Below are 22,035 nucleotides of genomic sequence, written 5' to 3' on the forward strand. Positions count from 1 at the left end.
CAAACAGCATGCAAATACATTGTGAAGTTATAATACATTAAATAAGCATGTTCTTAATTTACCTTAATTTAACATTAAATAATACATAACAATGGCCAATTTGACAACTAGAGAAATTATTTACATATATGTATACAAAATTAGAGTAATAAACATTAAAAGAAAATAATAATATGATGCCTAACATTATATTGTACCACTAATTATGATCTACATCATTATTATGATTAATATAATCACTAACGCTGTAAAAGCAGTGATTAAGCAGCCAGGTTCTTAGGGTGTGTTTAAATTTGGGACTTTCAAGTGTTTTTATTTGGTCTGGTAACTTGTTGTAGATTACTATACTCATGTTGTAGGCGTTTCTTTTATAGATGTTAGCCCTACAGCGAGGCTGGTTTAAAAGGTTTATATATTGCATTCTTAGATTACCTAAACACACTTCAGAGCGTTTAACGAAGTATTTTGGATGACTTTTGACAAAACAACAAATTTTCAATATATACATACACGCTAATGGTAAGATGTTCAGCTGTTTAAATAGTGGTCTACAGCTACTTCCAATCCGATTATTTGTTATTGCTCGAACACATCTCTTTTGGAGTTTAAATGCCCTTTCAACATCCACTGAGTTACCCCATAGGATGAGTCCGTAGCTAAGTATGGATGCAACGTGCCCGTGATAAGCTGTAACTGCTGCTTCAGGAGATACGGACTGCCGTAGCTTTCTCAAAGCAAATATGAATCGGTCAAGCCTTAAGCAGATCGAGTTAATGTGTTCTTTCCAGTTAAGTGACGAGTCAATGTATAAACCTAAAAATTTAATTGCATTACTTTTTTGTAGCCTAATATTATTAATACTGATATTGATATCTGGCGGTTTTGCCCCGTATGAATGAAACTGCATATACTGCGTTTTAGTAAAATTGATGAGAAGGTTATTATCGACCATCCAGTTATTCGTATCAGATAAGGCTTTATTGATATCAGACTCGTATGTACAACAATCTTGGCTTTTAACTACTATAGTTGTATCATCCGCAAAAAGTATGGTTTTGGGCGTTATGGCTTTAGGAAGATCATTTATAAAGATCAAAAATAATAGTAACCACTATTTCTATTTTGGAAAAGCATTTGTCGTTTTACTTGACATGACTTACGGATACCTTTCGAGAGCCACTTAACTTTATTTTGTCTACTATTAATTTTGACTTTAATCAGGGGAAAGCATAAGTCATAGAATAGTCTTAATAAGTCATAAAAAGTGTTGAATGCTTCCTGGGCATTATTCGAACTCATAACGTCGGAAAATGACAAAGCTTTTACGCTATCATAGAACTTTTGCACATTGTCACGACAGTAGTCTCTTGTCATCTCAAACCAGGTCTTACAGGACTTGATTTTATTAATGTTTAATATGATCGATTGAGCTCTGTCATGGTCTGAGAGGTCGAGGCGGTGGGTTTCCGATTTTACATTACGAATATTGCTAGCAATTTGATCAATGCAGGTGTTAATCCTAGTTGGCGTATTTATATGCATTGTAAAGTTGTAACTACTTAGTAGACTAGACAGATCCCGGGTAACTGAATTATCTTTCAATGTGTCTATATTCCAGTCACCGCAAACAACAACCTTTTTCTTTTTGTACTTAAGAGATATAAATTGAAGCAAAGTTTCAAGTTTGTGTAGAAAGATATTGTAATGCGACTGAGTTTGTTGTGGTATCCTATAAATGGCAAGTATTATTAAATTAATGCCACTGATTTCAACGCCACAACACTCAAAATAGAAGTTAGAAGCTAACTTTGGCACAATTTCTATGGACTTAAATTCTAATGTTTTCCTAACTAATATCGCTGTGCCACCTCTGTTTTTTTCCCTACAATACGATGACGCCAATTTGAAATTATTTAATTTTATGTTATGTTCCGAGCCCTTTTTAACAAAAGTTTCACTCAAACATAAGACGTCAATATTTTGGTGGTTATTTTGAAACTCATTTAAAGTAATTTCTAAGATATCGAGTTTATTAAGCAGTCCACATATATTTTGATGTAATATCATAAAATTCTCACACTTATCATTACAAGTGCTGGCTGCATGTCCGAAAAAACAGGTTCCCGGTCTCTGATTCAAAACAATTATTAACACTATTTTTATTAGTCTCATCGGGAGCGGCATCGGCGTCGGACGCGCGCTCGCAACCGAGAGGAGCGTTTTTTCCGCCTATTGTTTCGTTGACCTTGTATCCGTTTAAGGAATGCGCACTATAAATGGATTCATTAATGCATCCCGGCCTATCTTGAATTTCAGCTATAAATTGATTTAAACTTAAAAGTGCACTTCTAATACCACGTTTCATGATTTTACCGGAGCTGTATGAAAACATATCAAGTGTTAGGTCACGATTCGTATCAAAAATATAGGCATAATTGTTGGTTTGCATGTCCATAGTCAGTAAATTGTTAAACATTTCCACCTTGTAATTGTAAATAAGAGCTCCGCAAACATAAGTTGGGAGACAAATAATTTTATTCGTATGTGTTATTTTTTTAAGTGTCTCTCTTAAATAATTTACTAATGTGATGGTACATTCAGACCTACTTATGTCATTTTCACCTAAAAAAATTATACAGTAGTCGTTGAGAGTGAAGTGTTTTAGCTTATTATCTAAGTTACTTAAAAGTGCCTTTATTCCACCGTTAGGGACGGTATAGTGACAGAAGTCAGCGTCTTGATCGAATGTGCTCTGTATGGCTTGAAGAGTACGTAGCTTCTTATGGTGATTGCTGAGTATGCATAGTTTGACCTGTTTTTCGTTGCCTGCTGCCTTAACAGTACATTTGCTTGATTCGCTGATCTGTTTTACTGGAGTTGATGTGGGTTCCTGATTTGGCTGATCGGCCTGGGCATGACGATCAGGAGGATGGTCGGCCTGGTCATGTCGATCAGGAGGCTGGTCAGCCTGGTCATAACGACTAGGAGATTGGTCGGTCTGATAACAACGAACAGGAGGACTAATGCTCCCAGAGGCCTCACTTTGGTTAGTATCTGACTGTATGTGTTCTATTTTATCATCAGAAGTTATGACTTCCGTTTGACTTACGTCCATTTTTATACTACTAAGGTTTTTCCGATTCCGTTTTTTCTTTTTTATTGAATCAGCTGGGGATGAACATATGTGGGTCAACTTTTTGATGGTCTGTTCCCTTTCTTCAAGTACCTTTTTTAATGTACCATTTTCCAATATTAAATTGTTGATTTCCTCCTCAGCCGTCTGTAGTCTCGTTTCTAAATTAGCAATCGTGTTTTTATGATCTTTGAGAGTGTCTTCGGTGACGCTTCTCAGATCAGGGCAACTTCTGTTGGGGTTGCAGGTATCAACAGAGGTGTCTGTATCCTCGTCATCAGACTGCACAGACTCAAGTGACGCGTCTGTCGAGATTTCTGTGTCCATGTCGGAGAAGTCTTTAACTAAAAGGTGCTTGTTACGAATATCTTTACGAGCAATTAATTTATCATGCTTATGAGGTAAGGGAGTACTGGTCAGTTTTTCAATAGGGGTCTTACTAGAATGAGAAAGTACGTCTTTTGTGTTCGGTTTTTGATTGACTAGCGATTTACAAGGCGAACATTTCCATGACGATTTCCTTTTCATAAGATCGAACGATTTCTTACTAACTTTCAAACATTTTAAATGGTGTGCAGATTTGCAGTCACAACATTTTAGGAAATCCTTTGTTATTATTTGCCTTTTGCAGTCGGAGCATGTTTGCCTGCTTGTTTTTGAAGCCATTTTTCTTTGTAGATTAAGATATAAACGTGTAATCAAACAGGAAAACGATGTAAATGTGCTAATAATATTTAAATTAAATGTTCATAATCTGACGCAATAGTGTAGGCCTATTTTCTTTTGTTTGTTTTTTGCCGTCGGCGAATTACACTGCTAGTGGGCGGAGTTTAGGCTTAATGAGTAATCAGTAGATAGTCGTTGAAAATATCAATTATCTCGCTTGCACTTTGCTTGCGTGCGTTAAGAAAGATTAGTCTTCTATCTCACTTGTTTGTCGGTAATGTAGTAATTAGATATTTCACGTAATTAAAATACAGATATTTTGATTTTTTGTAGGACAGGTCATAGATTTGAATACGGCACTCCTTTTAAATGTTTATACACCACTTAAACACACACTGTAATCTTAAGTTTTAGGAATCGATCCATTTTTCACTGCACTGGTTTGAAGGTTCAAGTCTGTACGGTAACGGATAAGTTTGGACTTAAATTACACTTTCCCAAAATTTCTTGATGTCGTACTGCCAGAGTTCAATTAATTATTACTCCGGAAGATTTATTCTCGAGAAAAATGTCATTTAGAGAATTAGTCACACTTTTAAACAATTTTAAATCAATAAATACGGGACAGCTGATACTAGTAGTAGCTCGGTCGCCATCTTTCCCTAAAAAGGTAAATATTTTAAATGTGTATAGTCGAGCTTTGTTTTATTTCGATTGTGTTAGAGTTTATAGGTATTGATTTGTCAGGCTTTATAATTATAATAGAGCAAAAGATAGATGTAAATATTATGTTTTTATTACAAAAAGAAAACAAGAAACATCAAATGTAACAACTCATTTATTGTAAACATATATCTCATTTACAAATAAAGGTAACAAAGCTTCAGTAATAACAAGTCCATAAATAATAAAAATTCCACATCATGACTGCACTTCCGTGTCCCCTTTAATGGGACAAATATTCGACTTTGGTCAATTCTTAAGACTTTTAAGCTATACCTTCAGTATTGCGGTACCTTCGAAAACGGAGTAATTTCGAAATTAATAAATTATCTATAAACTATGAAGCATTTTCTGATATACTTACCAATGCTGTATTAATTAAGATACCTTACTTGGTAATCCATAACGTCGCTGGATCGGATGTGCCCAAACCACCATTTTTGTTCTATATTACCTTGATCAAAAAATGCGGACATAACATTAACCTTTTTTATACCTGCCAAAGAAGTGGCTTTAATCATTTTTTATAACACTATCGAGGCAAACAAGCATCTGGTCTGCCTTATGGTAACCCTTTGACTGCCAAAGACGTCAACTGTCGCGCGCTACAGCTCAATATCAACCTTGGTTCATTCCGATAACACACGCACACAATGGGCGTGACCTTTGAAGGGTTATATATTAAGATCGCTTTATGTTTAAATTGAACAAAAACAAAAAAATTATAAAAACTTGTTGATTCCCATCGAGGCCCCATCGTTGTCTGTTCTCAGTACATAATTTAATACTCAAGCCGTAGCCATTTTGGTGGTTGACAAGCTGTGTATGTGTGCGTATAAATGTGTTTGTGTAGGTTTATAGCATGTTTTTAGTGATGTGGACTTGTCGATTTTAATCATGTTATATATCGATAATATCTACACAGCGGAATGGAATAGCGATTAATTCAAGCTTCGATATCTTCACTAAAAATAAACACCATAGAACTGCTAATGGATAATATAATAAAATAACTTAATTATTTCGGAAAACATGTTTTGGTTGGTGATTTCCGCCGATGATTATTGTAATTAAATGAAATATAGAGATAGAATAGGGAGGGAAGAGATGACCAAACGCTATGCTCTTACGGAACTTTCAGTATGAGTAGCAGAGATAGCGTTATTATTTGTCCTTGTGAGTTTTTTATATTCCCCACCGTGGCGTGGGTGGGCAACAAATAACCTGACCAAATTACGTAGGTTGTTTTTGGTATGTTTTCAGGAATTTTAAAACGTGTTATTAATTTTTTCGCATTGCGCATATTCTGCCCTTCACGGGCGCACGCGGTATAGCACATTTATACGATCCTACCATCTATGTTCGTAGATCGCAAGTAGATCGTTTACGTTTCGGCAACCGTCCACCCAGCGAGGAGACCTTCTCATTTCCATGTCATATTTATGTTGAGAGCATCTAAGACGTTGATTATTTTTCTCTATATTTCTAAGCTTTATTATTTTCAGCCGTTTACTTATACTAATATTATAAATGCTAAAGTACTTAATTCTGTACGTCTGTTACCTTATTACGTTTAAACCGCAAAACCTATTTAGGAAATTGGACAGTTTTCATCAATTATTATCACCAAGGTAAATATTTTAAATGTGTATAGTCGAGCTTTGTTTTATTTCGATTGTGTTAGAGTTTATAGGTATTGATTTGTCAGGCTTTATAATTATAATAGAGCAAAAGATAGATGTAAATATTATGTTTTTATTACAAAAAGAAAACAAGAAACATCAAATGTAACAACTCATTTATTGTAAACATATATCTCATTTACAAATAAAGGTAACAAAGCTTCAGTAATAACAAGTCCATAAATAATAAAAATTCCACATCATGACTGCACTTCCGTGTCCCCTTTAATGGGACAAATATTCGACTTTGGTCAATTCTTAAGACTTTTAAGCTATACCTTCAGTATTGCGGTACCTTCGAAAACGGAGTAATTTCGAAATTAATAAATTATCTATAAACTATGAAGCATTTTCTGATATACTTACCAATGCTGTATTAATTAAGATACCTTACTTGGTAATCCATAACGTCGCTGGATCGGATGTGCCCAAACCACCATTTTTGTTCTATATTACCTTGATCAAAAAATGCGGACATAACATTAACCTTTTTTATACCTGCCAAAGAAGTGGCTTTAATCATTTTTTATAACACTATCGAGGCAAACAAGCATCTGGTCTGCCTTATGGTAACCCTTTGACTGCCAAAGACGTCAACTGTCGCGCGCTACAGCTCAATATCAACCTTGGTTCATTCCGATAACACACGCACACAATGGGCGTGACCTTTGAAGGGTTACTTACTGCTTAATGCTAGGCTTTCTCATCGTTTCATCTGGTTACCCTTGACATAGGCCTCTTCTCCACGCGTCTCTGTCCAGAGCCTGTCTTCTGCACAAGGCTCCAGGTACCTGCCTGGACTCGTCTTTCCATCTCATTTTTTGCCCACTATCATTCCTTTTCCCATCTCTCTGTACCATGTCTCTTTCTTGTCATCATATATATATATATATATATATATATATATATATATATATGTTTTCATGTTTATTTATTTATTTTACTTTTGAGCTTTTGAGCATTTTTTGCTTTTGTCTCGGAGCATGTGGCATGTCCACTTCCACTTTGGTCGATTATTTTTGTTCTCTTTCTAATGTCCTCCAGTTTTATTCTATCTCTAAGTTTTACATGCTTCATGTAGAATGTGCTTGCTTAGTTCCATGCTTCTTTCCATACTATTTTGGCAATTCAAGTGGAGTAACACGCTGAAGACCCTACAAGTCGAGAGGCAGTTCCTCAATTGGGCTGCTTCATACGAAGAAGATCACGTCTCGCTATTCTCTACTTTCTTAACATTTTATTACCGTAAATTTCGACGGTTTCTCTTTATGAACGCGTTTCAGATGTCTCCTGACCGTACAGGGCCCTGAAAATGTCTTCTGACAAACCTCACAAGCGTACGGCTTTTCACCGGTGTGAACACGGTAATGCAACTTTAGTTCAGCAAGTACAGTAAAGTCTTTATTGCAGATATCGCACGAGTGTGGTTTATGTCCTATGTGGAGTCGTTGGATGTGGACTCTTAAAGCAGATTTATGTCTAAATTGCTTACCGCATACTTCACAAGAGTGTCGTTTAACATTCTCGTGTATCATCATATGATCTTGTAAGCATCGAATTAATCGGAATCGTTTCTGACATATTTGGCAAGAGTGTGGCCTTTCATCGGTGTGTGTTAATCTATGGGCATTCAATGTACTTTTTAGTGTAAATCTTTTGCTACATATTTCACACAGAAATGGCTTTTTTCCCATATGTATATCCATGTGTTTAGATAATGTACTCTTTCGTTTAAATTGTTTTCCACAAATATCGCAACTGAATCTTTTCTCTTCTGAATGAGTTAGTTTATGTCTATCTAAGGTATTCTTTTGTTTAAATTGCTTATTACAGATTTCACATGAATATGAGGATTCTAAGTCTTCAGTATCAGCTTGTTTTTCAGATATATTGACGTGATTATTCATATGAGTTTTTAAGTTACATTTTTGTGAGAATTTTTTATTGCATACATGACAGGAGTAAGGCTTTTCACCTGTGTGTACACGCATGTGTTTAATCAAAGAATCTTTTTGTGTGAACCGTTTATCGCATGCATTGCAATTGAACCTATAATCACCTGTGTGATTTTTAAGTGCAGTTTTAAAGCACACTTTTTTGTATATTGCTTATGGCATACTTCACATTTGAAAGGTTTTCCCCCCGTATGTAAGAGTGTATGTGTATCCAAGCGAGATTTTAATGTGAATTTCCTATCGCAAATGTCGCAGGAATATCTATAATTGCCTACGTGATTTTTTATATGAATGTTTAAGTTGCCCATTTCTGCAAATTGTTTTTTGCATATATCACACGTATAAGGTTTTTCTCCTAAGTGATCTTTTAAATGAGTTTTAAAGCCGAATGTAGGCTTTTCATCTGTAGATAAACAACTATGTCCCATTAAGTCAACTTTTTTCGCTACTCTTTTCTTACACACATCACATGAGAACCCATATTCCTCGGTGTCATATTTTAAATGAGTGTTTAAATGAACGTTTAAATTGCCTTTTAAGGCAAATTTCTTCTTGCATATTTCACACGAAAAAGCTTTTTCTCCTGTGTGTATTAGAATATGTTTGCTCAAGTGAGATTTTTGTGTAAATCGCATTTTGCATATTCCGCAAAAGAATCTATAGTCTCCCATGTGATATTTGACGTGAGCGTTTAAGTTTCCTTTTTGAGCGAACTTTTTAGGGCATATGTAGCAAGCGTAAGGTTTCTCCCCAGTGTGTGTGCGACGATGGACGCTGAGTCTTGAAAAATGGTCGAATGATTTGTGGCATATATCGCACGTGTGGGCCCAGTCTTGGATGTGATTAGCTGGCGGTTCTGAGGGCGTAGGTGTTAATGTATGTAGCTCGGATGGTTCTGACACAATCAATGTCGACTCGGATGGCGCTGTCGCTACGCTATGCAGTGACACTGAAACAATAGATAAAATGTAGGTTTTTCAAACTACATCGCCTGATTTTTATATTACTTTTGTGGAACCGAATAGAACACGCCGTATCTTCATTAGCATTATGAACAGTGACATGTCGTCGATCATGTTGAATTTCAAAAAAAAACGCAGGCATAGTATGTACAATTGTACATCCTCTAAGTCCTCTAACCGCCCAGAGGCCTATAAAAATGTCTCCCGTTCCATTCTATTTTTAATCTTTACTTTGTCAAATCGAATTTTAAGACCAAGCTAACTCTGCTACAAGATTGATGGTACTAAGTATGAAAGTGCCATAATAAATGTCATATATTTATGTTCACGTTTCCACGCTTTTTCATTGCAAATTTTGAGCAGGGATAGCTTGGCCCGACTGTAATTCTACTACAGCATATAATATATTGCACGCCATTGGGACTCAGAGCAGCCCGGAGACGGCTCGAAGTCTGTTTATTAATATGTTTAACCTACCTGCTACCACATCCCCATCGGCCACATCAATGTCAGACTTCTCCAGTTTGACTGCATCTGTGGAAAAAACATGACTTTAGTTAAAATTAAAACATACTGACGCAAAATACTCGTAAGTGAAATTAAAAATACGGTAATTCATATTGTCAGACAATCTTACATAAATCGATCTAGTGCCACAATAATGACAAAATTATATTACATTAAGTATTCCTGGAAAACATTTGAAAAAATATATATAGGGTATAGATGAGTTACAGTATAAGTTTTGTACACAACTAGTTATTAGACGGTTCCACATAGATTTAGATGCCTAGCGAAGATATTGCCGTGCGAAGTTGCGCGGTCTGTGTACATAGACATAGCTTGCACGCAAACGCACGCGCGTTGCGGTATCTCGGGCGGAACGCATCTCACTCTTGTGAACGCCTTTATTGTGGACAATGTGCATACCGCTGGCAGCCAGTGCTCCCTGCAGCTGCATTTGAGGCTCCACATCCAAAAGGCTATGTTGCACTCGCAGATTATGCTGTTCAGCCTGGCTGCGCTGCACTTGCAGCTTGAAGTCACTCGCGTCCCGCAGCCGCCCCACGCACACCTCGCAGATGCCACACTCCTCATCTCCTGGGCTTAACTACGAGTTAAAATGTAATACCGTTTTATTACGTTTCTACAAAATCTAGCAAATTCTTTTTTTTTGCGTTTCGTATTCGTATTTATTCATGTTTTGAGTAGGGTGTCATACAGTTTTTTTATGGACATTCTTGCCTCTACTACAGCTGCTTCAATTATCATCATTAGCATTTAAAATCTTTGTTAATTTAATTAGCATTAAATTAACAAAGCACTATTTCCATGTAGTAACCAAAAGTTGCCATAATTATATACATAAATATAGTAAGCTCAATAAGGCTTGTGTTGTAGATTCTTACACTACAATATACATATTATATAAATAGTTAAATACGTAGAACACACCCATGACTCAGCAACAAATATCCGTGCTCATCACACAAATAAATGCTCTTAACAGGATTTCAACCCAGGACCATTGGCTTTATATAGGGTTGCCATCCATCCGGGTTTCCCCGGATTTGTCCTAGTTTAGAGGGCATCCGGGGAGCGTCCAGGGAGGGCTTCATTAATAGTCCAGGTTTAAAAATTTAAAGTCTTAGACCACCCGCGACACACGCAAAACCTGTATAAAAAAACCTGTTGACATGTCCGGATTCTGGACTCTAAAATCCGGGGTTTTCACGCGTCGTGTCCTGGTTTCCAAAATTTAGAGATGGCAACCCTTACCCTAGCTTTATAGGCCCCTGCCTTCCCACTAGGCCAGACCGGTCGGCAAACAATGCAATGTCTTATAACACTTGCTACTGCTCTACTAAACTCTATTAGCTATTAATCATTTGTCATAAGCTTTTTGACTTATGTAATTGCAAAAAGGGCTAAAACATAAATGAACTAATTGAAGCTTGTAAAATGGTTCATAACATTTTACAAGCTATAAGGGGATGCCTCTCATCATAATTAACTGCTGTAACATTTTTTGCATTATTGAATGTGTAATTTTTGCATTAGCGAGTCAAAGGGTCTAGGAGTCATTGATAGTAAAAGTAACTCTGACTAATTCTAAGTTATAAATGATTATAGCTATAGTGAAAGAAAATAATCAGTGTTAACTTAGTAGTACCTTCTAGTCACTAATTTCTCAGCACCAATCATATAGACTGCTGCCCGTGATATCTGGTCACATTAGGCTCGGGCCTACTAAGCTTTACGTCAAATCCACCACTAGTCATAATTTCATTCAAATATAAGTTATTGGCAAAAATTTAATTTTGGTACAAGCTTTTATTGACTGATCTTATCTTTTCACAGGCAACTAATACTCGAGATAATTAGGTTGCATTGTTTTATCACAGAGTTCCTATGGCCACGTCCTGTCTCCATCATCAGATCAGCTCAATGGTACCATAATATTGCATTGTTACCCGACTCATCGGAAACTGGGAAGTGGGTCAAATTTAACTTATAAGGTTTGACAACAGCAAACAAGTGAAATAATTGACAAAAGCAAATAAGTGAAATAATCATACAATATATATACATACATATATCAGATAAGGGTTTGTGCACAATCACGCGAGGTTTTTTCGGCTACTTTTTTTACCCCCCTCACCTTTGGTGATATTTGGTGAGGTTCTTGGCTAACCCCCCCATATTTTTTTATTATTATTATATAGCCTTTTGTTCTGAATATGATTGTTCTTTTTGATAGTCTTGAATTATCATATGAAGTCTCTTAGTTCAGTGTGCCTGTCGGCAAAGGCCTCCTCCAACTCCTTCCAGTATCTTCTCTCTCTTGCCACCCTTGTCCAGAGTGGTCCCACTGTACGAATAATTTCGTCTTCCCATCTTGTTACTTGAGGGCCTTGCAATCTTGACCCGTCTGTAGGGTGCCACATGAGAACTCTTTGGCTCCACTTTTCTGTCTTACATCTTATAGTGTCACACTATAAGATGTAAGAACCCCCCCATAACCTCCCGTGTATTTTTATTTATTTTTTCATTCAACCAAATTTTTAGATAATTAGTATTGTATAGAGCAAATCTTGTGTATACTCGCTATTTTGAAGTGCCAAGTGAAGATTTATGTTTAATGAAACCAGAGAAAATGTATGTAGTAGATATTTTTTCTTAGTTTTATTCACTATAGAAAAATACGTGTGAGGTCTCCTTATACCCCCCCTCCCCCAACGTGATCCGTCGTGATTTTTTCGTGACCCCTTCCTCCTATCGAAACCTCGCGTGATTTGTGCACTGCAGCCCTAAGATAATTTTTACAACAATGTAAATTATATTTGTGTTTTTAATGTTGTAACACTACTACATATAAAATTAAAAACTGAAATAGATATCATATACTAAAGAAAAAGTGACAAAGTCTTCCAGTGGTGAAGGCCAGATTCGAACTAGCTATTGCGGTAATACCGTGAACCCCTAAGCCACCTCGCCATGATGGACTCTGTTCCATCTTAGAAGGGCTAGGAGTCTTTGACCAACTCTAAGGGCAAGCAGTATGTGCTTGCACCTCCTATATGAATACCTTATGCACTAGGAACCTAAAGTTTTATTTTAGCAGCTAGTGCAGGTTATAATTATACTTATTTCTGTTCAAATACTGTCGAAAACTTGGTGATGACATGCCTACATAACATGAAATTTGTTATGTTTGTGATTGTGGATCAATAAAGTTGTAATATTTACGTGTATACTGAAGCATTCGTTTAACATGTTTAAATAGATCTCTGTTTTGCCGAAGTGAATGTACCGCTTCCCGAGGCCCCGGTCCGGAGGACGTAGCAAGCAACAGCTACAGGAATGCATCCTTCGATTTGATTTTCTATCACATGCTACTTATACTGTTGATCACAAAACTGTGTTTCTTTAGACAGAATACCATATCGATCACAAATATCGACTAGCTTACGACGAGCGTGACTCCACGCTTCCATACATTTATTTACACATCTATTGACATCTATTTAGAAATCATATCACAATTCAAAAGTGACGATCGATATGTGCTTATGCCACTGCGGATCGTTTGGATTTCAAGAAACATATTAAAACTTTTGGGGTTTTATTTTTCCCAACGCTCAAGTGTGATAAGCTGTGATAAATTTCTCAAGAAATTCAACTATCTCATTAATTGTAGAAGCTCACGAAAGTTGAATTTTGTGAGTGAGGTCGAAAAGCATACATATTTTCGCTCAAAGTAGGTGTTTATTATTGTAGTTATTGAACGTTTTTTGTGAGTATACTTTTTTTACAACCCACAGAAAACAGCAAAAATTTGTAGAACAACCGGTATACTTGGCTAACTTTATGTCCCTAACAGACTACCGCACCGGACAGTGAACTTGGTGCGGTCAAAATATCTTTTTCTCACTCTACTTTATAGCTGCGTCCTTAACGCCCGTAGGGCGACTACGCACTATCGATACGTGCGCCGCACCGCACCAAGGTCGCGGTCCAATGTGGGGCTATAACCGCGAAAATATAAGTTCGTCAAATGCGGGCAATTTTCTGTCACTCTAATTACGTCTTCGTGAGAGTAAAAGAGAGAGATCCCCTCAATTTGCGAATTTCGGTTTCGCGGTAGGCCCCCTGTAAGCAAAATCATGAATGCTTTTTTACAGCCTATAGATAACAGCAAAAAAATTGTAGAATAACACAGAACTATTAGGCTAACTTTAATCTTCTATGCAAAATTATGAATAATTACACAATTCAACAGATTATTTGTATTATTTACTCATTCATAAATTATAATATAATCAACAAGCCATGGAACAACAAACACGGCCTAATACTTTGAGCTTGGCTGATAACTTAAGCAATAACTTGGCAACATAGACATACAATATAACGTCAATGGTGTTCAGTTCAATAACATGGATGCCTGACCTGAAGTAGCATTCAGGGCTCAGGGATTTTAATATTTCCAATCGATATGCGGTATCGTTTTTGGAAACACGTAATTGCATAAGTCTGTTTTACAATGTGTTTTTTTTTTATAAATCAGTTGGACTTTCACCCAATTAGCGTTGTGATTTAAGGCGCAGCTAATAAGAAAATGGAGGAGTATCATTCTTGTAGCTGCTGCCTAGTGCGCCCTCCGGAGAAGGGCCTCAAGACGCTGTATAAACATCTCGGTAGAACAGAGGTTTATTTCGATATGCTGAAAGACTGTTTCGATATAAGTGTAAGAACTTTGTTTAATTATTTATTTAAATTTCATACAACACTAGCTTGACTTGCTTCTATCCACGACTTCGTCTGCGTAGAATTGTCATTCGGTAATATAACCTGTCCCATCTTCAGAATTCAATTAAGAGTCTGACGAAGGTAATTCTACATAGCATTTGAAATGACAAAGTGTGGAACTATCATCATTAGTGCATTACTCAGTGTTTAATGAAAATATGATGTTAATAACCAGGGGACGGAATTCTCGTGGCAGTTTAAAATGTCACTAGGGACTTCTCATTTATCGACTTTCAATATACCTATATTGATACAATGTAGGATAAAACATTATAAGTAGAGGTAAATAACAAGCAATCGTATTGCTGATGAGTGATCTCCTCCAGATAACTTTTGAGTAGTTGAAAATGCGAAATAGATATGTGCCAAAAAAACAATCCCATCAAAAACATTTTCATGTAAAATGTAGCCAAGATGGAACCATAAGGCTCACACTGTGAAATGTTATCAGATCTCCTGTAGAGCCAAGCTTCTAACTCTACAGGCCCTTACTTCGCAAACTGTACATTTAGTCAAAATATATGGCTTGGCCGTTTTTATCATCTGCAGAGCCTCCTAAACATATTCTGGATTCCCAATGTGTCTTTTCTGAATTGTCTAACGAGATTCTAATATGATTGTTATATTTTTATAAGTTAATGCCAATGGCCACTTTCTACCAAGGCACAGCTTGCCGTCGGCAGGGTGTTCATCCTGACACCCTAGAACCTCAATCGCACACTGTGCGGTTTAAGAGGAATTTCCTGCCACATGATCCACTGTGGAATGAGCTCCCTGCCGAAGTTTTCCCGAGGGTGTACAGTATGCGGTCCTTCAAAAAAGAAGTGTTAAGGTTTTTAAAGGGTTGGCAATGCGCATGTAACACCTCTGGAGTTGCAGGCGTCCATAGGCTATGGTGACTGCTTACCATTAGGTGGGCCGTATGCTTGTTTGCTACCGATGTGGTATAAAAATAAAGCTAACATTTTAGTACTAATAATACAAATGCCAAAGTAACTGACTGTCTGTTACCTCTTAATACTTAAGGCACTGAACCAATTTAGATGAACTGTAAGGCCTGAGTGGACACTCGTGTTGGGCGTGCAGCAGGGCGGCGCGTGCGGTGTTCATGTTAAATAGATGCAAACGTATGGGAGCAGCCTTAGTACACGCTGCTCAAATCACTTGTGAGCCCAATGCCATGCTGCACGCCCCGCTTGGTGCATCTACTCAGGCCTTACACTAAGTCACAGAAGCTTTAAATTTGTTTTTGAATTTTGAACTAGGAAACTTGTTTTATTTAATAAAAGTTATTTAATTTATTTATTTATTCATTCTTTATTGCACAAAAGAAAAACCATCTTATAGTACAAAAGGCGGACTTAATGCCACAAGGCATTCTCTACCAGTCGAAATGAAATTGTGCCAGTCAGTAAAATATTATCAGTGCTTGACGATAGTTCGACATGAGTTGGCGCACACGCTGATCTTGTTAGGATAATGTTTGTATCAGCATTGATTAAGAATGTATATAAGCATTCATTCATAAGAACTAAATTAGTCTAAGTTTACCCGCCAAAGGTCCCTTTTACTTACCAGCCGCAGCCCCAAAAGTGGTGACCCTGACATGGGCATGGCAAAAGGCGTCTGGAAGAGCCTCTGGGACTCTGGGTGATAACCAACATTATTTAATCAAGTTTGAGTTTTCATTTTTTTTTAGCTAAGTTTAGGAAATGACGAGTGCGGGATCTGCGAGGTGTGCGTGGGGCGGCTGCGGGACGCGAGTGACTTCAAGCTGCAAGTGAAGCGCAGCCAAGCTGAGTTGCACGCGCGGCTCAAGGGAGTAATCACTGCCAGTAAGATATATGAACTACCAGACGTATGTAGGCTGTTGGTGTTACGAGTCGCCTTAAGATGAAATCGGCGCGCTATGACTTTTGCCCGTGCAGACGTATCTCGCTCGCACCCGAGTCACAATAAATAATAGTATTAATAGTAATAATACTATCAGTCTTAACGACACTCCTAATGTGTGAAAATTAGTTCCACAAAATATTTATTTATTATACCCAATTAAACACATTTTTAGAATATCAATTTAATATAAAAAAGACAAGTGCGAATCGGACTCGCCCACCGAGGGTGCCCTACAAATTTAACTATTTTTTCCACAGATTTATAGTTTTCCTATTTTCCCCTGCGCTTGTAGTGTAAGACGATAATATTTGCCAAATTTCAAAGTTCTAGGTCAACAGGTAGTACCCTATAAATTTTGTTTCCCTTGAGTGTCGAAATATACGTATTTTTGATAAAACCTGGAAGTTGATTTTTTCACAGCTTCAAGGGACTGTAGACCTGAGTATATGGTTTTAATTTCAACTCGATACCTCCATGCGTTCCCGAGAAAAAGGGTCTTGACAGTCAGACGGACGGACAACAAAGTGATCCTATAAAGGTTCCGTTTTTTTCCTTTTGAGGTACGGATACCTAAAAAATAATACTCTTAACTTTACATAGTCTGGAGGCCTATTTATTTATTTAATCTTTATTGCACAAAAGAAAACCTTTTAGTACAACAGGCGGACTTAATGCCATGAGGCATTCTCTACCAGTCAACCTTTATGCCTATGACGATATTGAAACGAATACTAAATATGCGTACAATGTTATACTCGTAATAACATAACCTTTTCCTTTTGTTGCAGGTGACAAATTAAAAATCAAGTTAGAGAAAGCTACTGGAGATGACGCCATTTCGAGTGAGTACCTATACCTTCCTCCTGTGTCCATCATGTGTCTGTGAACCTAGCATATCAAGTGTTAGCATCTCAAGTTTTCTTGAGAGTTCTAGTAGCATCCCTAATAGTTCTATAGTTCTAGGTAGTTTTTTTTAATAGTTCTACTTATTTACGCGAAAAAAATGAAAATTGAAAATGAGATGCTAACTTCCCATTTTGACACACTAGCATCCCAGCCGTTATCCACTCCACAGCCTCAAAATAGCATTTAAATGGAAGTTAGTAACATTTCTAGGCGATCTATAATGAGTTCTAGTCAAAACTGTAAAAAAATTTTTTTTCATATATGTATGAGATACGAACATCAAAAAAATTTGTAGGTTTCTTCTAACTAAAACTAAGTTCGAGCTGAAATCCAAAGTTTGACAGCCAGCATCTCAAGAGTTCTGGATAGCCAGCTCCCTAGTGCATTAGAATACATACAGTTCTATCTTCTAGAACGAAATTTGACAGAGTTTTGATAGAAATTGTCCGAAAATAGTCTTGAAATCCAGTAAATGCTAAGTTCTGAGCATCGCATCCCAGCCGATGCAGATCTGATACCCAGCATCTCAGAAGTTCTAGATAGCCCGCTCCCTAGTGCATTAGAAAACACACAGTTTTATCTTCTAGAATGAAAATTGAAAAGTTCCGAAGGATTTTTGTTCGAAATAGTCTAAAAATCGAGTAAATGTTAAGTTTTGAGCTAGCATCCCAGCCCATCCAGGTCTGATACCTGGCATCTAACCAGTTATAGATAGCCAGCTCCCTAGTGCATTAGAATACATACAGTTCTATCTTCTAGAACGAAATTTGACGGAGTTTTGATGGAAATTGTCTGAAAATAGTCTTGAAATCCAGTAAATGCTAAGTTCCGAGCATCGCATCCCACCCGATGCAAAACTGATACCCAGCATCTCAGCAGTTCTGGATAGCCCACTCCCTAGTGCATTAGAAGACATACAGGTTTATCTTCTAAAATGAAAATTGAAAAAGTTCTGAAGGATTTTTGTTCGAAATAGTCTAAAAATCGAGTAAATATTAACTTTTGAGGTAGCATCCCAGCGAAAGCTGGTCTGATACATAGCATCTCAGGAGTTCTAGATAGACAGCTTCCTAGTGCACTAGAATATACAGAGTTTTATCTTCTAGAACGAAATTTCACCGTTTTTTGACAGACTTAGTCCGATACTTGAAATTCGTGAAATTGCTAAGTTCTGGGCTTAGCATCCCAGCGAATGCAAGTCTAATACCCAGAATCTCAGCAGTTTTGGATAGCTAGCTCCCCAGTTAATTAGCATCCACACAGTTCTATCTTCTAGAATGAAATTTAGCAGAGTTTTGATAGACTATGTCCGAAAATAGAATCGATATCGAGATATTGCAAAGTTCTGAGCTTAGCATCCCAGCCAATGCAGGTCTGGTACCCGGCATCTCAGCAGTTCTGGATAGCCAACTCCTAGTGAACTAAAATACACACAGTTCTATCTTCTAAAACTAAGTTTGGCAGAGTTTTGAAAGACTATGTCCGATAATGGTATCGAAATCGATGTAATGCTAAGTTCTGAGCTTAGCATCCCAACGAAAGCTGGTCTGATACCTAGCATCTCAGAAGTTCTAGATAGACAGCTTCCTAGTGCACTAGAATACACACAGTTTTATCTTCTAGAACGAAATTTGGCAGAGTTTTGATGGATTATGTCCGAAAATAGTATCGATATCGAGCTATTGCAAAGTTTTGAGCTTAGCATCCCAGCCAATGCAGGTCTGATACCCGGCATCTCAGGAGTTCTGGATAGCCAGCTCCTTAGTGAACCAAAATACACACAGTTCTATCTTCTAGAACTAATTTTGGCAGAGTTTTAATAGATTATGTCCGAAAATAGTATCGATATCGAGATATTGCTAAGTTCTGAGCTTAGCATCCCAGCGAAAGCTGGTCTGATACCTAGCATCTCAGCAGTTCTAAATAGTCAGCTTCCTAGTGCACTAGAATACACACAGTTTTAACTTCTAGAACGAAATTTCACCGTGTTTTGACAGACTTAGTCCGATACTACTCTGAAATTCGTGAAATTGCTAAGTTCTGGGCTTAGCATCCCAGAGAATGCATGTTTAATACCCAGGATCTCAGCAGTTCTAGATAGCCAGCTCCCCAGTTCATTAGCATCCACACAGTTCTATCTTCTAGAACGAAATTTGGCAGAGTTTTAATAGACTATGTCCGAAAATAGTATCGATATCGAGATATTGCAAAGTTCTGAGCTTAGCATCCCAGCCAATGCAGGTCTGGTACCCTGCATCTCAGCAGTTCTGGATAGCCAACTCCCTAGTGAACTAAAATACACACAGTTCTATCTTCTAGATCTAAATTTGGTAGAGTTTTGAAAGACTATATCTGAAAATGGTACAGAAATCGAGGTAATGCTAAGTTCTGAGCTTAGCATCCCAGCGAAAGCTGGTCTGATACCTAGCATCTCAGCAGTTCTAAATAGTCAGCTTCCTAGTGCACTAGAATACACACAGTTTTAACTTCTAGAACGAAATTTCACCGTGTTTTGACAGACTTAGTCCGATACTACTCTGAAATTCGTGAAATTGCTAAGTTCTGGGCTTAGCATCCCAGAGAATGCATGTTTAATACCCAGGATCTCAGCAGTTCTAGATAGCCAGCTCCCCAGTTCATTAGCATCCACACAGTTCTATCTTCTAGAACGAAATTTGGCAGAGTTTTAATAGACTATGTCCGAAAATAGTATCGATATCGAGATATTGCAAAGTTCTGAGCTTAGCATCCCAGCCAATGCAGGTCTGGTACCCGGCATCTCAGCAGTTCTGGATAGCCAACTCCCTAGTGAACTAAAATACACACAGTTCTATCTTCTAGAACTAAGTTTGGCAGAGTTTTGAAAGACTATGTCCGATAATGGTATCGAAATCGATGTAATGCTAAGTTCTGAGCTTAGCATCCCAACGAAAGCTGGTCTGATACCTAGCATCTCAGAAGTTCTAGATAGACAGCTTCCTAGTGCACTAGAATACACACAGTTTTATCTTCTAGAACGAAATTTGGCAGAGTTTTGATGGATTATGTCCGAAAATAGTATCGATATCGAGCTATTGCAAAGTTTTGAGCTTAGCATCCCAGCCAATGCAGGTCTGATACCCGGCATCTCAGGAGTTCTGGATAGCCAACTCCTTAGTGAACCAAAATACACACAGTTCTATCTTCTAGAACTAATTTTGGCAGAGTTTTAATAGATTATGTCCGAAAATAGTATCGATATCGAGATATTGCTAAGTTCTGAGCTTAGCATCCCAGCGAAAGCTGGTCTGATACCTAGCATCTCAGGAGTTCTAAATAGCCAGCTTCCCAGTGCACTAGAATATACAGAGTTTTATCTTCTAGAACGAAATTTCACCGTGTTTTGACAGACTTAGTCCGATACTACTCTGAAATTCGTGAAATTGCTAAGTTCTGGGCTTAGCATCCCAGAGAATGCATGTCTAATACCCAGGATCTCAGCAGTTCTAGATAGCCAGCTCCCTAGTACGTTACTCTCCACACAGTTCTGTCTTCTAGAACGAAATTTGGCAGAGTTTTGATAGACTATGTCCGAAAATAGTATCGATATCGAGATATTGAAAAGTTCTGAGCTTAGCATCCCAGCCAATGCAGGTCTGGTACGCGGCATCTCAGCAGTTCTGGATAGCCAACTCCCTAGTGAACTAAAATACACACAGTTCTATCTTCTAGAACTAACTTTGGCAGAGTTTTGAAAGACTATGTCCGATAATGGTATCGAAATCGATGTAATGCTAAGTTCTGAGCTTAGCATCCCAGCGAAAGCTGGTCTGATACCTAGCATCTCAGAAGTTCTAGATAGACAGCTTCCTAGTGCACTAGAATACACACAGTTTTATCTTCTAGAACGAAATTTGGCAGAGTTTTGATGGATTATGTCCGAAAATAGTATCGATATCGAGATATTGCAAAGTTTTGAGCTTAGCATCCCAGCCAATGCAGGTCTGATACCCGGCATCTCAGGAGTTCTGGATAGCCAGCTCCTTAGTGAACCAAAATACACACAGTTCTATCTTCTAGAACTAATTTTGGCAGAGTTTTAATAGATTATGTCCGAAAATAGTATCGATATCGAGATATTGCTAAGTTCTGAGCTTAGCATCCCAGCGAAAGCTGGTCTGATACCTAGCATCTCAGCAGTTCTAGATAGCTAGCTTCCTGTTGCACTAGAATACAGACAGTTTTATCTTCTATAACGAAATTTCACCGTGTTTTGACAGACTTAGTCCGATACTACTCTGAAATTCGTGAAATTGCTAAGTTCTGGGCTTAGCATCCCAGAGAATGCATGTTTAATACCCAGGATCTCAGCAGTTCTAGATAGCCAGCTCCCCAGTTCATTAGCATCCACACAGTTCTATCTTCTAGAACGAAATTTGGCAGAGTTTTAATAGACTATGTCCGAAAATAGTATCGATATCGAGATATTGCAAAGTTCTGAGCTTAGCATCCCAGCCAATGCAGGTCTGGTACCCGGCATCTCAGCAGTTCTGGATAGCCAACTCCCTAGTGAACTAAAATACACACAGTTCTATCTTCTAGAACTAAGTTTGGCAGAGTTTTGAAAGACTATGTCCGATAATGGTATCGAAATCGATGTAATGCTAAGTTCTGAGCTTAGCATCCCAACGAAAGCTGGTCTGATACCTAGCATCTCAGAAGTTCTAGATAGACAGCTTCCTAGTGCACTAGAATACACACAGTTTTGTCTTCTAGAACGAAATTTGGCAGAGTTTTGATGGATTATGTCCGAAAATAGT

General features: G+C 37.6%; 3 protein-coding genes across 3 annotated transcripts in view; 1 reads left to right on the plus strand and 2 right to left on the minus strand.

The window, feature by feature from the left end:
* Window positions 1–463: 463 nt before the first annotated feature.
* Window positions 464–3,460, minus strand: LOC133531299 (uncharacterized). Its single transcript, XM_061869431.1, has one exon. The coding sequence runs from the start codon at window positions 3,458–3,460 to the stop codon at window positions 2,087–2,089; it is 1,374 nt and encodes a 457-aa protein (XP_061725415.1). The 3' UTR covers window positions 464–2,086.
* Window positions 3,461–8,039: 4,579 nt separating this feature from the next.
* LOC133531663 (zinc finger protein OZF-like) overlaps window positions 8,040–22,035 on the minus strand; it is a 38,457-nt gene continuing 24,461 nt past the window's right edge. Inside the window, exons 2-4 of the mRNA XM_061870011.1 lie at window positions 10,052–10,232; window positions 9,599–9,655; window positions 8,040–9,108 (exon numbers count right to left, since the gene is read on the minus strand). Coding sequence (XP_061725995.1) covers window positions 8,204–9,108; window positions 9,599–9,655; window positions 10,052–10,232 — 1,143 coding nt within the window. The 3' untranslated portion in view covers window positions 8,040–8,203. The remainder of the gene's footprint in view (window positions 9,109–9,598; window positions 9,656–10,051; window positions 10,233–22,035) is intronic.
* LOC133531659 (gastrula zinc finger protein XlCGF57.1-like) overlaps window positions 14,077–22,035 on the plus strand; it is a 29,647-nt gene continuing 21,688 nt past the window's right edge. The window contains exons 1-3 of the mRNA XM_061870004.1: window positions 14,077–14,372; window positions 16,134–16,269; window positions 17,119–17,172. Coding sequence (XP_061725988.1) covers window positions 14,244–14,372; window positions 16,134–16,269; window positions 17,119–17,172 — 319 coding nt within the window. The 5' untranslated portion in view covers window positions 14,077–14,243. The remainder of the gene's footprint in view (window positions 14,373–16,133; window positions 16,270–17,118; window positions 17,173–22,035) is intronic.

The sequence above is a fragment of the Cydia pomonella genome, chromosome 25, assembly GCF_033807575.1.
Source record: "Cydia pomonella isolate Wapato2018A chromosome 25, ilCydPomo1, whole genome shotgun sequence".
NCBI lineage: Eukaryota > Metazoa > Arthropoda > Insecta > Lepidoptera > Tortricidae > Cydia > Cydia pomonella.

Excerpts from the sequence above, each read along its gene's own strand:
- LOC133531299 (XM_061869431.1), bottom strand. The coding sequence starts at position 3,460 with ATGGACACAGAAATCTCGACAGACGCGTCACTTGAGTCTGTGCAGTCT.